At 29.1% G+C, this 18,385-nt stretch overlaps 3 protein-coding genes across 3 annotated transcripts; 2 read left to right on the top strand and 1 right to left on the bottom strand.

Moving 5' to 3' along the window:
* Nucleotides 1-1,782: 1,782 nt before the first annotated feature.
* Nucleotides 1,783-2,280, top strand: LOC124930473 (cell wall / vacuolar inhibitor of fructosidase 1-like). Its single transcript, XM_047470814.1, has one exon. The coding sequence runs from the start codon at nucleotides 1,783-1,785 to the stop codon at nucleotides 2,278-2,280; it is 498 nt and encodes a 165-aa protein (XP_047326770.1).
* Nucleotides 2,281-4,072: 1,792 nt separating this feature from the next.
* On the top strand, nucleotides 4,073-4,579 carry LOC124930472 (cell wall / vacuolar inhibitor of fructosidase 1-like). Its single transcript, XM_047470813.1, has one exon. It carries the CDS (start codon nucleotides 4,073-4,075, stop codon nucleotides 4,577-4,579), a length of 507 nt encoding a protein of 168 aa, XP_047326769.1.
* Nucleotides 4,580-15,694: 11,115 nt separating this feature from the next.
* LOC124932118 lies at nucleotides 15,695-17,619 on the bottom strand. The gene is made up of 3 exons (XM_047472723.1): nucleotides 17,459-17,619; nucleotides 16,159-17,323; nucleotides 15,695-16,050 (listed from the first exon to the last, which is right to left on the bottom strand). The coding sequence occupies exons 2-3, from the start codon at nucleotides 17,293-17,295 to the stop codon at nucleotides 15,826-15,828; spliced, it is 1,362 nt and encodes a 453-aa protein (XP_047328679.1). The 5' UTR covers nucleotides 17,296-17,323; nucleotides 17,459-17,619; the 3' UTR covers nucleotides 15,695-15,825.
* Between the last annotated feature and the right edge of the window lie 766 nt (nucleotides 17,620-18,385).

The raw sequence follows: 18,385 nt of genomic DNA, 5'->3' as shown, positions 1-18,385 counted from the left end.
AAAAAAAAACATATAGACTAAAGGTAATTTCGAAATAAATTTGAACCACTATAAGATCTTAAACTATAATGTTAGGGGACTTTAGTAGTTATGAAGAAGTATTCAATTCGTTGTACTTTATATATATCATGGGTCCGAATGAACTTTATATTTAGTCATAACAAGAGATCAATGTTTATTTTTTTTTTTTAAACATTCATACAATATGATATAAATTATAGTCGTTTAAACATAACGACAAAAACAATACAAAAACACGAGTGTTTACCTTGTATCCAAACACATCAAAACACAACGAAATTAACCATTTAAAAGTTACAATAAAAAACATCAACAAAAAAAAATGTTCATCAACGAACAACATAAAATAAAATCTAACATTAACGAGTTAGGAGAGCCTCAAGAAAATCAATTAGTTCACCCACCGATTTTACTGATTTTTCAGAAGAGATTTTATTATTGTCATAATAATAACGATGTAGAGTGTAAACGCATTAGTTGACCGCGATCACTGAACGTTCTACGATTTCTTTCGAACCAAATAGTCCATCATAAAATAATTGGGATAAAGACTCATCGACTCAATGCAACCGAGCTCACATTTTATATCCAAACATCCCAAAAACTGACGATTTTGAATCAGGCATCGTCCACTCAATGTCAAGCATGTTTCAAAGTAGACTTTAAATCGCAATCACTCATTTGCAATGCAAAAGCAAATGAGGTGTCGTCTTCACCTCTTCACAACTCATTATGTAATGACTAACCATAATGCACTCGTATACTTCCGTCAAAATCTATTAAAAAACGAAATTTTGGAAGGAAATTTAGAGATCAATGTTTATTCTTTTTAAACAATTTGAAGCAGTTGCAATTATTATTGGTTCCCACCCCCAATAGGTGCTTCTTGGGTTTAATTTTGGCGTCGTTTCTCTATTTATTTATTTTCTTCAGTCAACTGATTTCAAGGACCTCTTATTCTTCTTTTATTGGTTTAACCTTTGAACTTTGGCTGGGCTGAAGCTGGTCACTTGGGGCCTTTGTGGGCCGCGGGCTGAGTTTGATCTGTAAAATTTTTTATTATTTTTTTCAATTAATAATAATTTATTATTATTATATTTATTTAATTATTTTTATATTCTAATTTGTCAAGTCCATTTATACAAATTTCTAAATTAAATATGAATTTTAATTCCGTGGAAATAATGTCATATAAAAATATTTTAATTTATTTGTTAGCTAAAAATTATAAATTATAGAATAAAAATTGAGTGTTTATAAGTTATTTGTATGTTATATATTTAATATTAAAGATAGGAATAGTCTAATTTAATGGGTAAATATAGAACATCTCTAAAGTAAATATTTATGTAATATATATATTAAAAAGACATAATTTTACTAATCCTTATATTTTGTGATCACATATTATGGTAAAAACAACTTAATAAAATTTATTTTGATTCATAAAGTTATAACATAATTGTCATCTCTTTACCATCAAAAGAAAACTCACACTAATATTTGATCAAATTAATTAAATTTCTCTGTTTATTTGGTATGATATTTGATTTTAATTGTGTGGATTTGGATAGATATTGATAATCAAAAGTAAATATTTTAAATATACCTTTATAACTTTATAATCTTATAATAGATGTATATATCATACCCAATATCCTTTTTCATATATAATTCTATTAATCCAATAGACAAAACATTCTACTAGAACAATTTTGAAGTCTTGCTACAAGAAGCGCAATGCAGGCGATGAATAAGACCATGGTTATAGTCTTATTCTCCCTCTTCATTTTAAATAATTTTTCTGAAGCTGATTTGATTGATTCTACTTGTAAGAAAACTTCTTATCCTAATCTCTGCCTAACCACTTTAAGATCAAGTGGTGTTAGTGTTAAAGCAAGTGTGAATTTGCTTGTCATTAACATATTAAAAGCATCTTTGAGTTATGCCTCTGATACTAGTAATCAGATAAACAATCTTCTTAAAAAAACAACTGGAGGATACCAAAAACAATGTTTGGAGATTTGTGAAGAAAATTATGAGGTGGCAATTGCTGATATACCTGATGCAATTAAATGGATAGGTCGGAACGAAACAGATATTGCTCAATCTTCGATTAATTCACTGGATGTTGAAGCTCGTAATTGTGACGATGCATGTCATGAACTTCAAATTAGTCTACCATTTAGTGCAAGAAATATTATGTTATCACATTTCGCAACTATAATGCTAGAGATACTTCAAGGTCTACCTTCTTGATATATGCCATAAGTCTAAGTAGATATAATTCTATGATGGTATTCATTTTTAATATTAAATGAATAATAAAAAATGAAATGATTAATTTAAAGGTATTGAATTAAATTTTAGTTTTTTTTAATTTTCTACTTTTATAAATGAAATTTTAAATGCAGTGAAACAAAGGGGAAATGAAGAATAAAGCTCTTTGGTTTCTTGAATATTAGTAGTTTGTATTGTATTTGATCTCATTTCAGTGATAAATGATTGGGTTGTATATAAATACATCTAAGATGACAAATGAAAAAGGAAAACAAATGATGACTAATTTTAAAATAATTAATGATAACTTAGTTAAAAACAATTAATGATAACTAGCTAGAACACATGCATTCTATGATTTTACAAAATGTATAAAATAAAGTTATTAGTTTGTATAATTATTAGATTTAAATTAATTTAGACGGTGAGTTTCCCTTTTATTGAGACATTGAGATGCAATTCAAGTATCATAACACTAATCGTCTTTGCATGTTCCCTTTCCCTTGAGAGATGTGATCTTTGGACCAAAAAGTCAAATTCACTGTTAAACTCTTTATTTTTGAGTAAGAGTGTTTTCTACTGTTGTGTTGTTTGTGTGCTGAAATGGCATTGAGACCTTGAGAATACTTTCCTTTAACTCAAATATAAGATTTTTACTCTTTTAATTATAAAATATTTTCATTGGATATGTTTATCTTTTATATTTGTTGAAAGTAGTTTAGACGAAGAAGGATAAAACTTTATATGAATTTTGTGAGATGTTTTTGATAGAAAATGACTCCACCCCTCAAAAAGAGAGAAAGATTGATATGAAGAATATATAAAAATGTGTGTGATAGATCTATTTTTTATATTTTTTAACCACCAATCCCAATCGAGACCCTCTAATCTCGTGAGTTTGCGATACTTTGTTACCTATCTTTTACCCCTCAACAAACTAAGCACCAAATTTACACACCTCTTATCTATCGGCAAACCAACCACCAAATCTCAATCGATCTCTAATCTTGTGACATCACGATATTTTGTTACTGACCTCTTATCCATCAACAAACCACGTCTCAATCAAACTTTTATAGGTCTATTATCTCTCAACAAACCAATCACCATCTCAATAAACATTTAATCTCGTAACCTCGTGATCTTTTGTTAAAGACTTTTTATCCCTCGACAAACCAACCACAACCGACCTCTTATCCACACATATGATTCATTTAAATTTGTATTTGTAAGGATTTTAATTCTAGTATCGAGTATAAAGTATTAACACTTTAACCATTATATCACTTGTTTATGATTGATGAGTTTGATTTTATAATTTTGTTCATAAATGCTGTATATTTTTTAAACTAATAAAATTTCAAAATTTTGATGTTTTTTTTATAAAATTCAAAAATAACATTTAACTTTTTATTAATAAACTATAACTATTTTTTTAATATAAAATATAGATAAATAACAAAAATTAATAATTTATTTTATTCAAATATATCGTAAATTAAGTTTTATATAATTTTTGAAAATTTATCAGTTTTAAAAGTATATATATATATATATATACTTACTTTTAAAACTGATAAATTTTTGGATAAATATTGATTTAATGGATAGATATTGATAATCTAAAGTAAATATATTAAATATACCTTTATAACTTTATAATCTTATTGATTTAAATCATACCTAATATTCTTTTCATATATAATTCTATTCATCCAATAGGAAAAACACTCTTATCTACAACAATTTTGAAGTTTTGCTACAAGAAGCAATGCAGACGATTAATAAGACCATGGTTATGGTCTTTTTCTGCCTCCTCGTTTTAAATAGTTTTTCAGAAGCTGATTTGATTGACTCTACTTGTAAGAAAACTTCTTTTCCTAATCTTTGCCTAACCACTTTAAGATCAAGTGGTGTTAGTGTTAAAGCAAGTGTGAATGAGCTTGTCATTAACATATTAAAAGCATCTTTGAGTTATGCATCTGATAGTAGTAATCAGATAAACGATCTACTTAAGAAAGCAACAGGAGGATTCCAAAAACAATGTTTGAAGATTTGTGCGAAAAATTATGATGTGGCAATTTCTGGTATACGTGAAGCAATTCAAGAGATAGGTCGGAACGAAATATCTATGGCTCAATCTCCCATTAATTCAATAGACGTTGAAGCTCGTAATTGTGACAGTGCATGCAAACTTAGAATTAGTATACCATTTAGTGTAAGAAATACTATGTTATCACATTTTGCAACTATAATGTTAGAGATACTTAAAGGTTAGCAACTATAATGTTAGAGATATTTAAAGGTCTACCTTGATATATGTCATAATCGCGCAAGTCAAAGTCTATGCTAAGATGGTATTAAATTTTAAGAATAAATGAAATGATTTATTGAAAGGTAATGAGTTAAATTTTACTTTTTTTAATTTTTTGTTTTATAATTGTATAAATAAAAAATTAAATGCAATGAAACTTGGAAAACGGATATGAAAAAGGGGAGAAATTTAGAGAATATTACAACATAAAGAGAGAAGAATAATGACAAATATTATGTGTATTAAACTTAATTAAGACCATATATTTATAGGTCACATAACATAGTGAACTCAAATATCAAATAGTTATAATTTCTTTTATTGCATCATGAGCCTATGCCTAAGCCTCTGTAAACCCCCAAGAAGTCCCTAGTATGTATCTTAGCACGTGTCAGATGACATGTGGTAGTACGGGAAATCACGAGGTGGCTCGAGGTTCGATGCCTTTCAACCTTAGTTTGCGTGTCAGACATCTTTTTTAAATGAAACATTAATTTAAAAAATGTTGATTGTACATGGATGCTTTTAAAATTTACTATGTAAAAATAATTAATTTTATTCAAATTTTAATAATCTGGGGATTAAATGATAATTTGATTAAAGTCCAGTTTAAATTAACCATATATAATTAATTTAATAAAAGATTATTTATTTGAAAACAGAGTCTTCAAATGATTTTTAAAAAATATGTAAAATATACGTGTAAAAACGTACTTTATACCGGAGTTTCCGTAAGGGTTCGTTTTGTGGTTACGCTCGGGAAAGGGCTTTCGCGTTATGTTCTTCGTGCCCGTCGAATGACGGTTTTATTTTTTAAAAGGCTAGTTATTAAAAGATTTGTTAATAACATTTATTTCCTTTAATTATTAGTTTGGGAGTCCTAAACAAGGATAATTTTAGATTATGTAAATAATTGTACAAAATTATTTAAAAGGGCGTACAGGCGATTACATTTATTAAAGATTTAGTAAAAACTCTTAAAATATTAGAAAAAGTATTAGAATTTAAAAATAAATTACAAATGAGACCTTAGTTAAAATATTTGTTTTGGAAATATCCCAAAAATATTTAAAAAATATTTATGACATTTTAGGATTATTTGAAAATGGATTGGGATTCCAAAATTACAAAAATAACTTTGGATTTTGAAAAGTGGAACCAAACCGGCCTTAGGATCGGAGTCCTAGGGCTTGGGTCCATTTTTACTAATTTGGGCTCGGTTTCGACCGAGGGTGGTCTAGATCGGGGCTCGGGACACTTGGTCAAGGAACCGGAGGGTTTGGCCTTGGGGTTCGGGAGGCTCGGTTCTGAACTTAGACTGTTCGGTCCTAGGTCTAGGAGTTCGATCCCAGATCTAGCTTCCTATGTCGTGGGTCTTGGGAGTCTCGGTCCCAGATTAGACCTCTCGGTCCTATGTGAGAATCATCGGTCGGAATTCTCGGTCCTTGCTTAAGAACACTGGTCTTTGGGCTCGGTCCTAACACAAGAACATTGGTCATTGGTCATTAGTCTTAGTCCTATGTCAATTTTCTCGTTTCATGGTCTCGATCAGGACTGAGAGTTCTCGGTCCTACAAGACTCTATCATCTTCTTCATTTGGTATGAAGATTGCAGGTTTCGTAACTTTCAATGTAGATCATGAAAATATTATCTGTAAATTCAAACAACTCATATGGATGCAGGGATCAAAATCCTTAATCCTAGAATTGATTAATCGATCTCTAAGATGATCAATTTCTAAACCCGATTTTTAGGTCAAGATTTGTGAACTTTTGATTTAGGCCATCTCATGACCTAATTCTTGTTCCAACATCTTTGAAATGATGTTTATAGTCAAACACAGCACAACAAGAACTTCAATCAAGTTCTATAACAACTTTTAAAATTGAAATTATAACGTAATTTTTTTTTAAATTTCAGTTGGATCAAACATGATCGAGATATTAATTTTATGATTTGAAAATCATACTAACATGTTTACAAACATGTTAAGCAGCTAATTGAATCAAAATTCAAGCTTAAAAGCTCAAGAACGTAAAATTCAAAATTTTCATATTTTCAAATCAAATTTAGATTTTTTCGATTAAAATTGAATTGATGAAATTTATTTTGACAGAAACCTTAGAAATCATTTAAGGAATGATTTCAACTAAAGAAAACACTTAATTGAACCCTAAATAAGATCAACACAATCAAACTTAGAAATATCCAGTTTTGAATCCTTATTTGAATTACAGTAGGTCTGGAAGCTTACAAGTGATTGGAGAACACTCTAATGATGCGTAGAAAGCTTTTCTAAGCCCTGGATCGAATCCTAGATCGTCGGAGAAGTTTCTTCAAAAAACAGTCGTCGGAGTTCTTCACACTGCTTCAAATTTGGCTGTAATGTTTGGATTTTTTTTGATGGATTGGAAGAAGAACACCTAAAGCCTATTTATACCCGAACTAAGTCAGTTTCATAGTCAAATTCAACATCAATTTTGCTTCTGAAATTGCTTCTTCTTCGTTTTATTAGGGTATAGGTTTTGACTTCTAAGCTTAGGGGTAATGATGGTGAGGTAGAGACGTACACGTTGGTGAAAGAATGGAGGGATAAGATTGAGAAACGGAGGAGATATGCTTTTTGTAAGGATCGCCAGCATCGATCACGAGCCTCTGGCATTCACCCTATTGATCGGGAAAGACGAACAAAATGACATCGTTTCATTTAATATGAAACATGTCGTTGTGTTCCGTTGGCGATCCATTAGTGATCAGGCGGTTAGGCTAACGGGGTTAGCGTCCCGCAAGCTGATCACGTGTGACCCAGGCGCATGTTTCTTTGGTTACAACCGGCTACGCGGTGTGGTCATGGGCGCTAGATGAAAATTCAGCACTAATCCGATGAACGAACACCCTGGTGCAGCTAATTCTTTTATTTTCGGCCACACCGGATTATCAATTTTTTTTTATAAAAGGGTTTATTTGAAATCAAATTTTAACTATTTTTTTCCATTTTTCTTCACCAAATTAATACACAAAATATTTTTGACAGCATAATAAAAATTATTTTTATTTATTTTATTTTTGGGTATTTTGGGGTATTTATTTAATTGTTATACGCCTGAAATTATACACAATTTATGTTTAAAATCATAATTAAATTATTTCAACTCCTTTTTTAGTTTAATTTGGGTTAAATAAATACAATATTTTAACCTTAAATTATTTTTTATTTTTATTTAATTTTTCTAATTATGGTTTAATTATCACAATAATTAGTCCTAATTTGATTTTAAATCTCTTTTTAGTTTATTTTGAATTTAAAAATTCAAAATATTATTTTAATTTTATTATAATATTAATAATATTATAATAAATTGAGGTATGTCAAATTTTCATGCTTACAGTCCCGATCAAAACTCATATATGACACCATAACTCTAACAATTTCCACATCGACACAGATCCAATATGTCAAAAGAAAAATTGATCTTCAAAATATAAACAGCAACCATAACAGTATCCACCTCTTCCAAAAGCCCCCGTGGAATTAATAACCAATACCAACTAAGTTCGAGCAATGTTCAAACTTAGCAATAACGAGTGTCTTTGTCATCATATTAACAAGATTATCAACAATACTAATCATGATCACATCAATATCACCAGGAACAGTAACATCAAATACATAATGATATCGCACATCAATGTGCTTAGTTCTTTCATGGAATGTCTAATTTTTCGTTAGAAAAATGTCATTTTGACTATTACAAAAGACTGTCGTCATCTCTAAATCCTTCTTAAGTTTCCCCAAATAAGTATTCTTTACCAACTCTTGTAATAGCCATGTATTCTACCTCGGTAGTAGACAACGCAATGGTACTCTTTAGAGTAGCTTTCCAAATAACCGTATAATTTCTAATGCAAAAAACAAAAATATGAGCGATCTTCTTCTGTCAAGATCCATTGAACTACTCTACAATACTTTTATTATCTACCAATTGCATTTATTAAATATGTCAAATTTAATCGAGTACAAACTATTGCATACATAAATAAACCAATTGCAATGAAATATGAAGTTCGTAACATATACTCGATATCCTCATCAAACTAAGGTGACATATGAGAAGAGAGTTTAAAGTAAGTTGTTAATGGAAAACTCACGGAACTAGCATCAAACATGTTGTAAACAAATGACTTTCAAACTTATGTATAATTTTCTAGTTGCTCTATCTTTGGAAATCCCCATTCCATTTTTTTAAATGATCCATGCGAAATAAAAGAAATGAGAGTAGTTTGAGCTCAACGAAAAAAACATTACAAAAAATTGAAAGAAAAATACACAACACAAAATTTTCACAAAAAAAACATACAAAAAGATCAAATTTTAACGAGCATAAAGGTCTTCGAGAAGATTAATGAATTTTCAACCCCTCAACCAGATTACCTAATGAAACTAATTGTCATAATAATATAATTATGAATTAAACGCATTTGTCGACAACGATCACTAAACGCTCTACAATTTCTTTCAAGTCAAATGGTCCACCATAAGATAAGTGGGATAAGAGCCCAACAACTTAAACTAACTGAACTCATAGTCTCTATTCATACTTCTCAAGAACTAAAGAAAATAATTACATATTATCGAGATGTCACCCCAAATACTGCATCCCACTGTCCGATTAATAGGCTTAGTGAATCAGATAGACCAATCATATTCATATTTACATCTGATCATAGTATCCCACAAAGAGGTAGGCTTATTTGCAGCTACTAAATTTATAATATGAAACTATTTACCAAGTTTCACATACATTTATTTTATCTCCTTCAGATCATTAACTACTATCAATATAAAATCAGCATATAAGAGGAGATAAACAAACGAACTACCGTAATTAACTTTAAACTAGACGAAACTATCAAAATTAGTATTTTGAAGTAATGAATGCTCATAAAACTGTTGAAACTTTTATACCAATGTCTTGGCAATTGCTTTAAACCATAAAAAATTTTCTTTAAATAACAAATACAATCATATTCTCTTAAGACTATAAATCATGTGGGTTGATGCATATGAATGTCTTCATCAAAATCTTAATGTAGAAATGCGGTGTTCATATTTAGATGCTCAAGCTCTAAAATATGCATTGTCACGATGTGAATTAGTGCTCAAATCAAAATGTGTTTCACAACCTTAACTTGTCTCACATCACAAGTGTTCGAGTAGCTTCATCAAACATCTTTATTTGTATTGTTCATATACCTACGACATTACATGATGAATTGTTTCTCATTAACACAACACCTTTAAAAATTGTATCATATGTTGAAAAAAAAGTCTCAATTCATACACATATGATACGTACAACTAAAATTGAATATCCAATCTTCTTGCAATCTTGCATAACAAACAAAATCTATGAGGAGTTCATTGTTTTCAGCTTTAGCAATACTGCTTTCGACGAAATAGTTTGTCAACTTTTCAGTCAGAATACCATCCTATTTCTTAATTTTATTTTGTAGTTTTCAACACTCAAATTTTATGTGACATCTTTTTTTGTAATAATTGCAAGTCTTCTATGAGTTTCTTGAATTTGATTCATTTGTCTAATAGCATTTTGAAACCCTTTATGAGTTCTCCCTCCAGCAATAAGGTCATATGTCAGATAATCAGAATGACTAATAATGCAACATAAACATCATTAATTGTGATAATATTATGACTAAATAAAATAGTATCTTAAAATGTGATATACAATGGGGGCAACGAACACAGAAAAATCAAAGCTAAATCATTATCATCATACTTGACTTTCAAGGCCTCCAAATTAACCATAGTTTTTCTAAATGTCGATAAATACTCTTGTAAAGACTTACCTTTTGGCATACGATAGAAATATAATTTCTACTTCAAATGCATATTACTAGTAAGACTTTTCGTCATACATAACTGTTTTAGCTTCAGACATAACCCATCACCACTCATCTCCTTCAAAACATCATGTAGAATATTATTCGATAGATGAAGATGTATATGAGACATAGCTTTGCGATCTTTCCTCTTATTCTCTTCTACTATCCACGAATTGGGCATCTTATCAAATCTAAATAAAGTTTTGTCCAAATCCATCTAAACGAGTATAACTCGCATCTTTACCTACCATAAAGAAAATCTAGTATTACTATCCAACAACGAAATATTGTACTTCATACTCGAACAGATATAATCTTAGAATCATAAAGATCAAAGCTCTAAAATATGATATGTAATTGAGACTAATCGAGATAATGAATATATGAAATAACAATAAAGAAAGCACGTAATGACACGATATTTACGCGATACCCAAAATGGAAAAGTACGTGCAAAGGATTAAACTTTTTACTATATTGTCAAGAGAATATCATAAATTAGAGAGAGAAAAATAATGACAAATATTTTGTGTATAAAACCTAACTAAGACTATATATTTATAGGTCACATAATTGTGCTAAATCTCAAACCGTTATGATTTATTTTATCGCACTATGGCCCTGGCCTTAATAAAACTTATCTAAGTTACCATAACTATAAGATGCACTGTATTTGATTACATTTAAGTGATAATTGATTGTGTTGTATATAAATACATTTAACATGACAAATGAAAGGGGCAAACAACAAATAGTGAACTAATTTAAAAATAATAATAATATAACATAAACGTTAAAATATTTTAATATTAAACTCATTTTGAATAATATAAGTATGACAAAAAAAAATTTGTGGAATTAATGACACAAAATTTATCCTGATTAAACATTAATCAAGTTAGTTGTAAAGAGTTCTTGAACTTTTTTAAATAAAAGTAAATAAACTCGACTAATCTTAATATATTTGTTTACAATCTAAGTAATAAAATTTTAATATTATAATGATACATATATCCTAGAATATTAAAAATAAGTTAATAATCTAACTATAGAAAGCTAAAATCACAAAATCAAATAGTTACCGAGGGTGAGTTACCATCTTTTAAAATAGAGGTTAAAGCACAATGTCAACATTTAAGCTCTTTTATTAATTAGTTAGGTTTATTAAGCACACAAATTTGTATAAATAGAAAATGGAAAATTTCTTATTAAACAATTTATATGTCTTATATGTACAATCTTTTAAAATAAACAATAAAAGAAATTAGTAAATCTTTATGTCTTTTTCTTAATTACGTCTAACAAACACATAAATTTCATAAATATAAAATAAAAAGCTTGTTATTTATCACTTTAACCTGATTAGTTAAAACAACTTAATCTATTTTAACTTTTTAATTTAAACTTATTAGGTTAATTTGTAAATAAAATACGAAAAAATTCGACTTCTTAAATATATTAGAGATCTTTTCAAATATAAAAAATTGTTTGTGTCTGGCATGTCAAATTCTCATTGAAAAAAAATATATTTAAACAATCAAAATAAACTCCTCCTCACATATTTAATTAACTGGATTTCATTCACGTGTATATACCACCACTACTCTCCCATTAAGTTTTTTTTATATATTTCAAATAACTCTCTCAAATTCACATTAACTCGAATATTAAATATGAATACTTTAACTATTCTAATATTTGTATTATTAAATTATATTAATAATTTTATGAATTAATATGTATTTTATAGGTTTGTTTTTGATTAATGGATTGCTCTGAAATATTAACTCAAGAGTAACCATAATCATTTATACTCACATCAAACTCTAAATTAAGTATGAACACACAATTCAATTACCTTCTCTTAATTAACAATTTGAAAACACGATATACCGTTCAAATTTTGTCATTTAAAAATTTGTTTAAAACTAACTTTCAAAATAAATTTTATTTTTGCACATAAAAGCCTCAACTTAATTTTTCCCACAAAATTAGGAAAATAATAAATTTAGCATATAAAACATTTTTTCAAAAGATTCTATTTTTTATGAGTTCGGAATTTGGTTACACGTGGAAATGGCTTTAACATTGTGTCTCCTGTGCCTATTAGACAAAGAACTATATTTTAAACTTTTGGTCAGTAAAAAGAAAATATATTTTTACTTTATTTATTATTTTCAAATTCTATTCATATTTTTTAAATTCTGACTTAATCTCTATCCTAGAACAAATAATACATCATAATTGTTGTAATACTAAAATTCAACTTAACTAATTTATAAATTTAAAAGTAATTATTTTGATTTATTTTCAAATAAATAAAATCAAAATAATTAACCTAAGACAAAAAAAAATATAATTAAACAATTAATTAGATTAATTATTTTGATAATTAAACATAATTAATTAAAGAAAATGGACAAGTAGAATAAATAAAATTATTTGGGATAAATGTTTTACTCATTTTATCTCAAAATAATTTTAGAAAAATTAAAAAACTAAAATAAATAATTTAAGATGAAATGTGGTGCCCATTTTATCCCCAAAAATTATTTATTTAACCCAAGTATGTAAAAAAAATTAAAAATTGATAAAATATTTGTCATATTTATTTTAAATATTTTGTGTAGTTTAAATATTTAAAAATAAACCAAAAGAAAAAACAATTTCAAATAAACCCTTAAGGTTTTAAAATAAATAAAAATCAGTAATCTTGTGCCGTCGAAACCCAAAGGATTCGTTGCAACATGAACTACAGCCTTCGGATAGGCGCCAGATTTTCATCCAACGCCTCAGCATTACCCGTGTCGCCTGCTGAAATGAAGGAAGCGTGCATCCGCGAAGCAGATGATCGAGTAACATGCGCCTCAGCGATGTTAACATAAACGCAACGGAACGTCCGAAATGCGACGGACCGCTCCGCGTCCGCGTTCTCTCCCGAAACGATGTCATTTCATTCCTCGATCATCTTCTTCGTTGCGATCGCTGGAAGAATAAGACCGAATCCCATCTTTAATTTTTCAAAGATGGAAATCAACCTTTAGTCCACTATTTCCGGTGATTCAAAATGTGAAATGAACACCCTACTTCGGTGATCATTTCTTTTATAATCATAGACATAAGTATTTCCTAAACAAGCAGCTAGGATGAAGAATAGCCAAAATATCATAAATAGATTTTGATTGATTCAATCTACGACTCTCTCAACCAACTTCGGGAGGCTATAAATAACATCCTTAACAATTTCAAAGACAAGAGATAAGATCTAAAGCCACAAATCAAAAGTTTCAGAAAATCCATCATTGAAGCTCCAAGCTTCTAGTTTTTTCGAATTTTTATGCAAGGCCTTAAAGCTTAGTTTCAGGCACCTAGAAAGCTTTCTTAAGGTTTAAGGAGTGTTCTCCAATACTTGGTAAGCTTCCAATCATCCTTTAATTTATATTTCAAGTTTGAAATTGAAATTTTTATATTTCAGTTTTCATAAGTTTGTATGATATCTAGTTCCTAAATTTATTGGTTGGAAATCGATCTAAGGATCATTTGTGAGCTTTATGTGAAAGTCAGGATCGATCAATTGATCTTAAACAAAAAAAACCAAATTTGAATTTGGAAAAATTAAAAAACGGGTTTTTTTGTTCTTGAGCTAATCCTCAAGAACATCAGCTTATAAAGTTTTCTAACATGTTTCTAATGATGTTGGGCAACTATTTGGATCATGTTGGATCAAAATCATTATTTTCAAAATAAATGGAAATTTTTAGTTTTGAATTGGTCCAAATTAACCGCCAATATTCATGTTTTGGTACCAATAATGTATATGGAGTATAAGGAAGCTATTGTCAAGCTCTTTACACTTTAAAACAACTTTAAAACCAAAATCTCAATTTTTGGCCATAAATTATTTTAAATGAATTGATAATCACCTAGATCAATTGATACCTTGGAATGATGTTCCTAATGTTCCTAGGAGTTTTGCGAAGCTACTCAGTCCCTTGGATAAAAGAATTCAATTCTCCATCAAAATTGCAAAACCTGCAATTTTGATGTTTTTGAGGACCAGGAAATTTCAACTATGACTGAGAGGTTCGACCGAGGTTTTTCAGTCATGACCGAGAAGTCCGACCGAGGATTTTTACCTACAACCGGGAAACCAAAACTAGAGGAATTTATGTGTAGTTGGCATGTTTTGGTTGTGGAGCAAAAATAATGAATATTGTTAATTTTTAATTTCAATGATCTCTCAGATAATTACAAATATAGTGGTTCATGATTGAATTCGATTCCTAATAATCAGACATACAATTAAGTGGTTTAGTTCATCCGTGTAGTATTCAACTAGTCGATTATTCATGATAAATTAGTTGGTTATACTTTTTTTAATTTATAAAATTTGTAGAAATAAATTCCTTAAATAAAATACATACAAAATTATACATAGTGGAGTGATGTTAGCTTAAATTGGTTAGTGTAAGTTTAATTTCATATATGGACATGATTTAAATTCTTTTTTAAACAAATTTAGATTAATAAGAAAAAAATGTACGTCATTTTATTTTCTTCTCATGATTATTTCTGGATATATAAGATCAAAAAAGTGTAAATGAATCACTTTATGTTGATTTGTAAAAATTTCAAATCGTATTCACTTCGTGTTAAACCGATTGAGTCGATCGATTATGTCGGCTTTATCCACTAATAAAACATGGAACCTTTAACATTGGGAAATCTCATTCCATTGTTATTAAAAAAACAATGTCATTAAAAGTCTTTATCAACAATTTTTTTACCATAGATATTAAGGAAATCTCCCGTGGCTTAACTATAGTAAAATTATCGTCGTTAAAAACTAATCAATAATGAGTATAACAATATTGTGGTTACTTACCAAAATGTCAATAATTTGTGTTAAATGGAGATATGTCGCATCGCCGGTTACTTACCAAAATGTCAATAATTTGTGTTAAATGGAGATATATCGCATCGCCTCGTTGAAGAACGAAGACAATATTAGTATGATTGAATGTCCATACTCACCTACAAATTGAAGCATAGTTCCTTTCGATCCAAATGTCCCATAAAACTATGGCAAACATAAACACTAAGATCCCTTAATTGCTCGATTCGCAAGTCAAACACACATATGTTCAGTCTCATGTAACAACATCATTCAAGAATTAACAATTTTGTAATCATTTATTATAAAACTAAAGAACAAAATGGATAAAATATTACTATACATAACATGTGTCCTAGTTTCTTCAAAATCCCTTATATTTTTGGGTAATTTTAACTCATGATAATAAAATTTATACTCTACCAATAGGAGAAAATGGTGGATTGAGAGCGAATGGCGGTTGAACACTTCTCGTTGAATCAGCTTGTAGCAATCGTTTGTCTGTACAATGTAAGATAGCAATGCAAATCGAGAATGTTTGTAACATGGACAAACGCGTTTGGAAGTCAACCGAATAGGAACCGCCATCTATAGCTTTCATTGATAAGCCCGGTTCATTTTCCTTTCCTCCTCGTCCCTAAGCACCAAAACAATATGTGGAGAAACATTCATAAACTCATAATACATTTGAAACCTAGAAAACAATTGTTTTTCTTTTTTGAAAATGAACTAGACAAACATATACCTCGAAAAAAAGTTGAAGAGGCCTAGGCTGAGGCTGATTATGGAGTGTTGAGTTAGTGAGGACTGTTATTGGACATGCCATATCCCAACCGCCACACTCACAACCTCCGTTTAGCCTCCAGCGATCGAGTAATGGCGAAGGCCCGATGTTTTCACTACTTGGCTGAGAATGGGAACCAGCTGGGATTACAATGTTGATCGTTGGCAGTATTGAATCGGGTTTTTGAGTGGATGTTTCGATTACAATAGCTGCAATTTCAGTGTGGGGATGTAATCCTGATGTAGATGAGGAGGAACAACATGAATTCTCTAGTTCATCGTACAAAACAAATTCAGTGACAACATTGTCTTTACACGAAACTTGCATCTCCCCGATTATAATAGATGGTTTTTTACTGCAATCTTCGAAAACCCATCTACCAGTTGTATTCTTTTTCACGGCTTTCCATTTAACATCATCCTCTTCGATGGAGTTAACTGAGAATTCAAATGAAGGAAACCCTTTTCTAATTCTTACCTTTAGAAAACCATGAAGATGAGCTGATGAACTTGAACCAACAGAACAACAGATTTCCATCCTTGATTTCTCAGAAGATTTAGAATTTCTAGTCATGCTGTTCCTCTGAATCTTATGGGATTTTGATTTTGCAAACGAGTTTAACATCCTTTTCATCATCAAGCTAGGCCTTGAACTATTGATTCCTGAATGAACAGGCAAATCAGCCAAAGAGAATTCTAAGAACTCATCTGAACAACAAGCAATGTTTCCTCCTCTGTTCTTCTTAATCTGTTCTTCATCCTCATCAGAACTGCAGAAAGAATCTAATATTTTAAAAGAGAATGGGGCATCACTTTTCCTTGATATTTCAATCTTCTTTCTCTCTTTACAGTTGTTTTCTTTTGAGCTTTGATATACAGATACAGAACCCCTCTTCAACAATTCATTCTTGTCTAACCCAGATGCTCTATTTGCAACAGTTTTACAAGAAAAACTACGGAAACGATTAAAGTTTATCTCTTTGAATTCTTGTTTCAAGTTCTTTCTTCTGTTGCTTATTCTATGAACTTCTGGAGGAAGAAGAACAGTATTAGGACTTTCATCTTCTATAACACAATACCTTTCGAAATCCAATTCCATTCTCCAACTCCAAGCTTCATAAACAAATCTAGAAAATAACACAAAACAGCATAAAGTTCAGATCCATTGTCTTCTTCTTCTTCGAACAAAAATCCCAAAACCCAAAACCCATAAATCTTATTACAATGATAAAGACACTAAAAGAAGTAAGTTTAAAGAATACCTGAGATTTCTCTTAAACAAATGGAATCAATAAAACCCAATGAAGAACAAATGGAATCAATCATATGATGTCTATTCGTTTGAGCAAAATGTTGTTAACCAACTACATTGTGGAAATGGATCCGACTGAAAAAGAAAGAGCCGTCAGTAATCGAGAATAGCTTCTTGGGGGCGGGGATTGAAAGAGAAAGAGAGAGTAGTGATTATTCCAGGCCCCAATGATGGGTAAAAAGCACAAATGGACAAAAATATGAAAGATAGAGTTGTTTGACTGTGGAATATCATGAATTAAATTGGATAGTGATTGATATTGGGTTATTTGAAATTTTTATGAAAAACAAAATTAATAAAAAAAATATTAAATTTTTAATAATTTAGAATTATTATAATATATTTTAGTATTTTATTTAATAAATTAAATATTAAAAAGTTCTAAAAATTATATAATAATTTTAAAAAAAAATTAAAATCTAATAAGATTGGATAATATATTAATGTACTTTTGGAGTTATATTTGATAGGGATATTTTATGGATTTTTCTAGATTTTATTCTGATTTTAAAAATTCTCTCTTATATCATATTATTATTTTTTAACCTCTTAGTTGAGAAAAATGATTTTTAAGAGATATTAATTTTCAACATTCAAACAAAATATTATTTTAATTATTAAATTATTTATTTTATTAATTAAAATATTTTACTTTATTATAATCAAAATTTTAAATTAAAAAAATATTATAATAACTAAATAATTAAAAAAAAATCAAATCATCTGATTTTTTATCATACAAAAATTTTAGATAAAACTCAAAAAAAACAAATCTTACAAAAACCAAGATCAAACAAGCTCTTAATGAGCTAAAGGAATGGTGAGCTTTTTAAGTTGATAAGAAAATGATTTATTACATCATTCATATTCATTAAAT

Source organism: Impatiens glandulifera, chromosome 3 (genome assembly GCF_907164915.1).
Source record: "Impatiens glandulifera chromosome 3, dImpGla2.1, whole genome shotgun sequence".
In the NCBI taxonomy this organism is placed as follows: Eukaryota; Viridiplantae; Streptophyta; class Magnoliopsida; order Ericales; family Balsaminaceae; genus Impatiens; species Impatiens glandulifera.
This window is presented reverse-complemented; position numbering and strand designations above follow the sequence as displayed.

Coding starts and splice junctions, on each gene's coding strand:
- LOC124930473 (XM_047470814.1), top strand. CDS start 1,783: ATGGTTATAGTCTTATTCTCCCTCTTCATTTTAAATAATTTTTCTGAA.
- LOC124932118 (XM_047472723.1), bottom strand. CDS start 17,295: ATGGAATTGGATTTCGAAAGGTATTGTGTTATAGAAGATGAAAGTCCT. Junction 16,051..16,158: donor CTCTTCAACTTTTTTTCGAG/GTATATGTTTGT, acceptor TTTGGTGCTTAG/GGACGAGGAGGAAAGGAAAA.
- LOC124930472 (XM_047470813.1), top strand. CDS start 4,073: ATGCAGACGATTAATAAGACCATGGTTATGGTCTTTTTCTGCCTCCTC.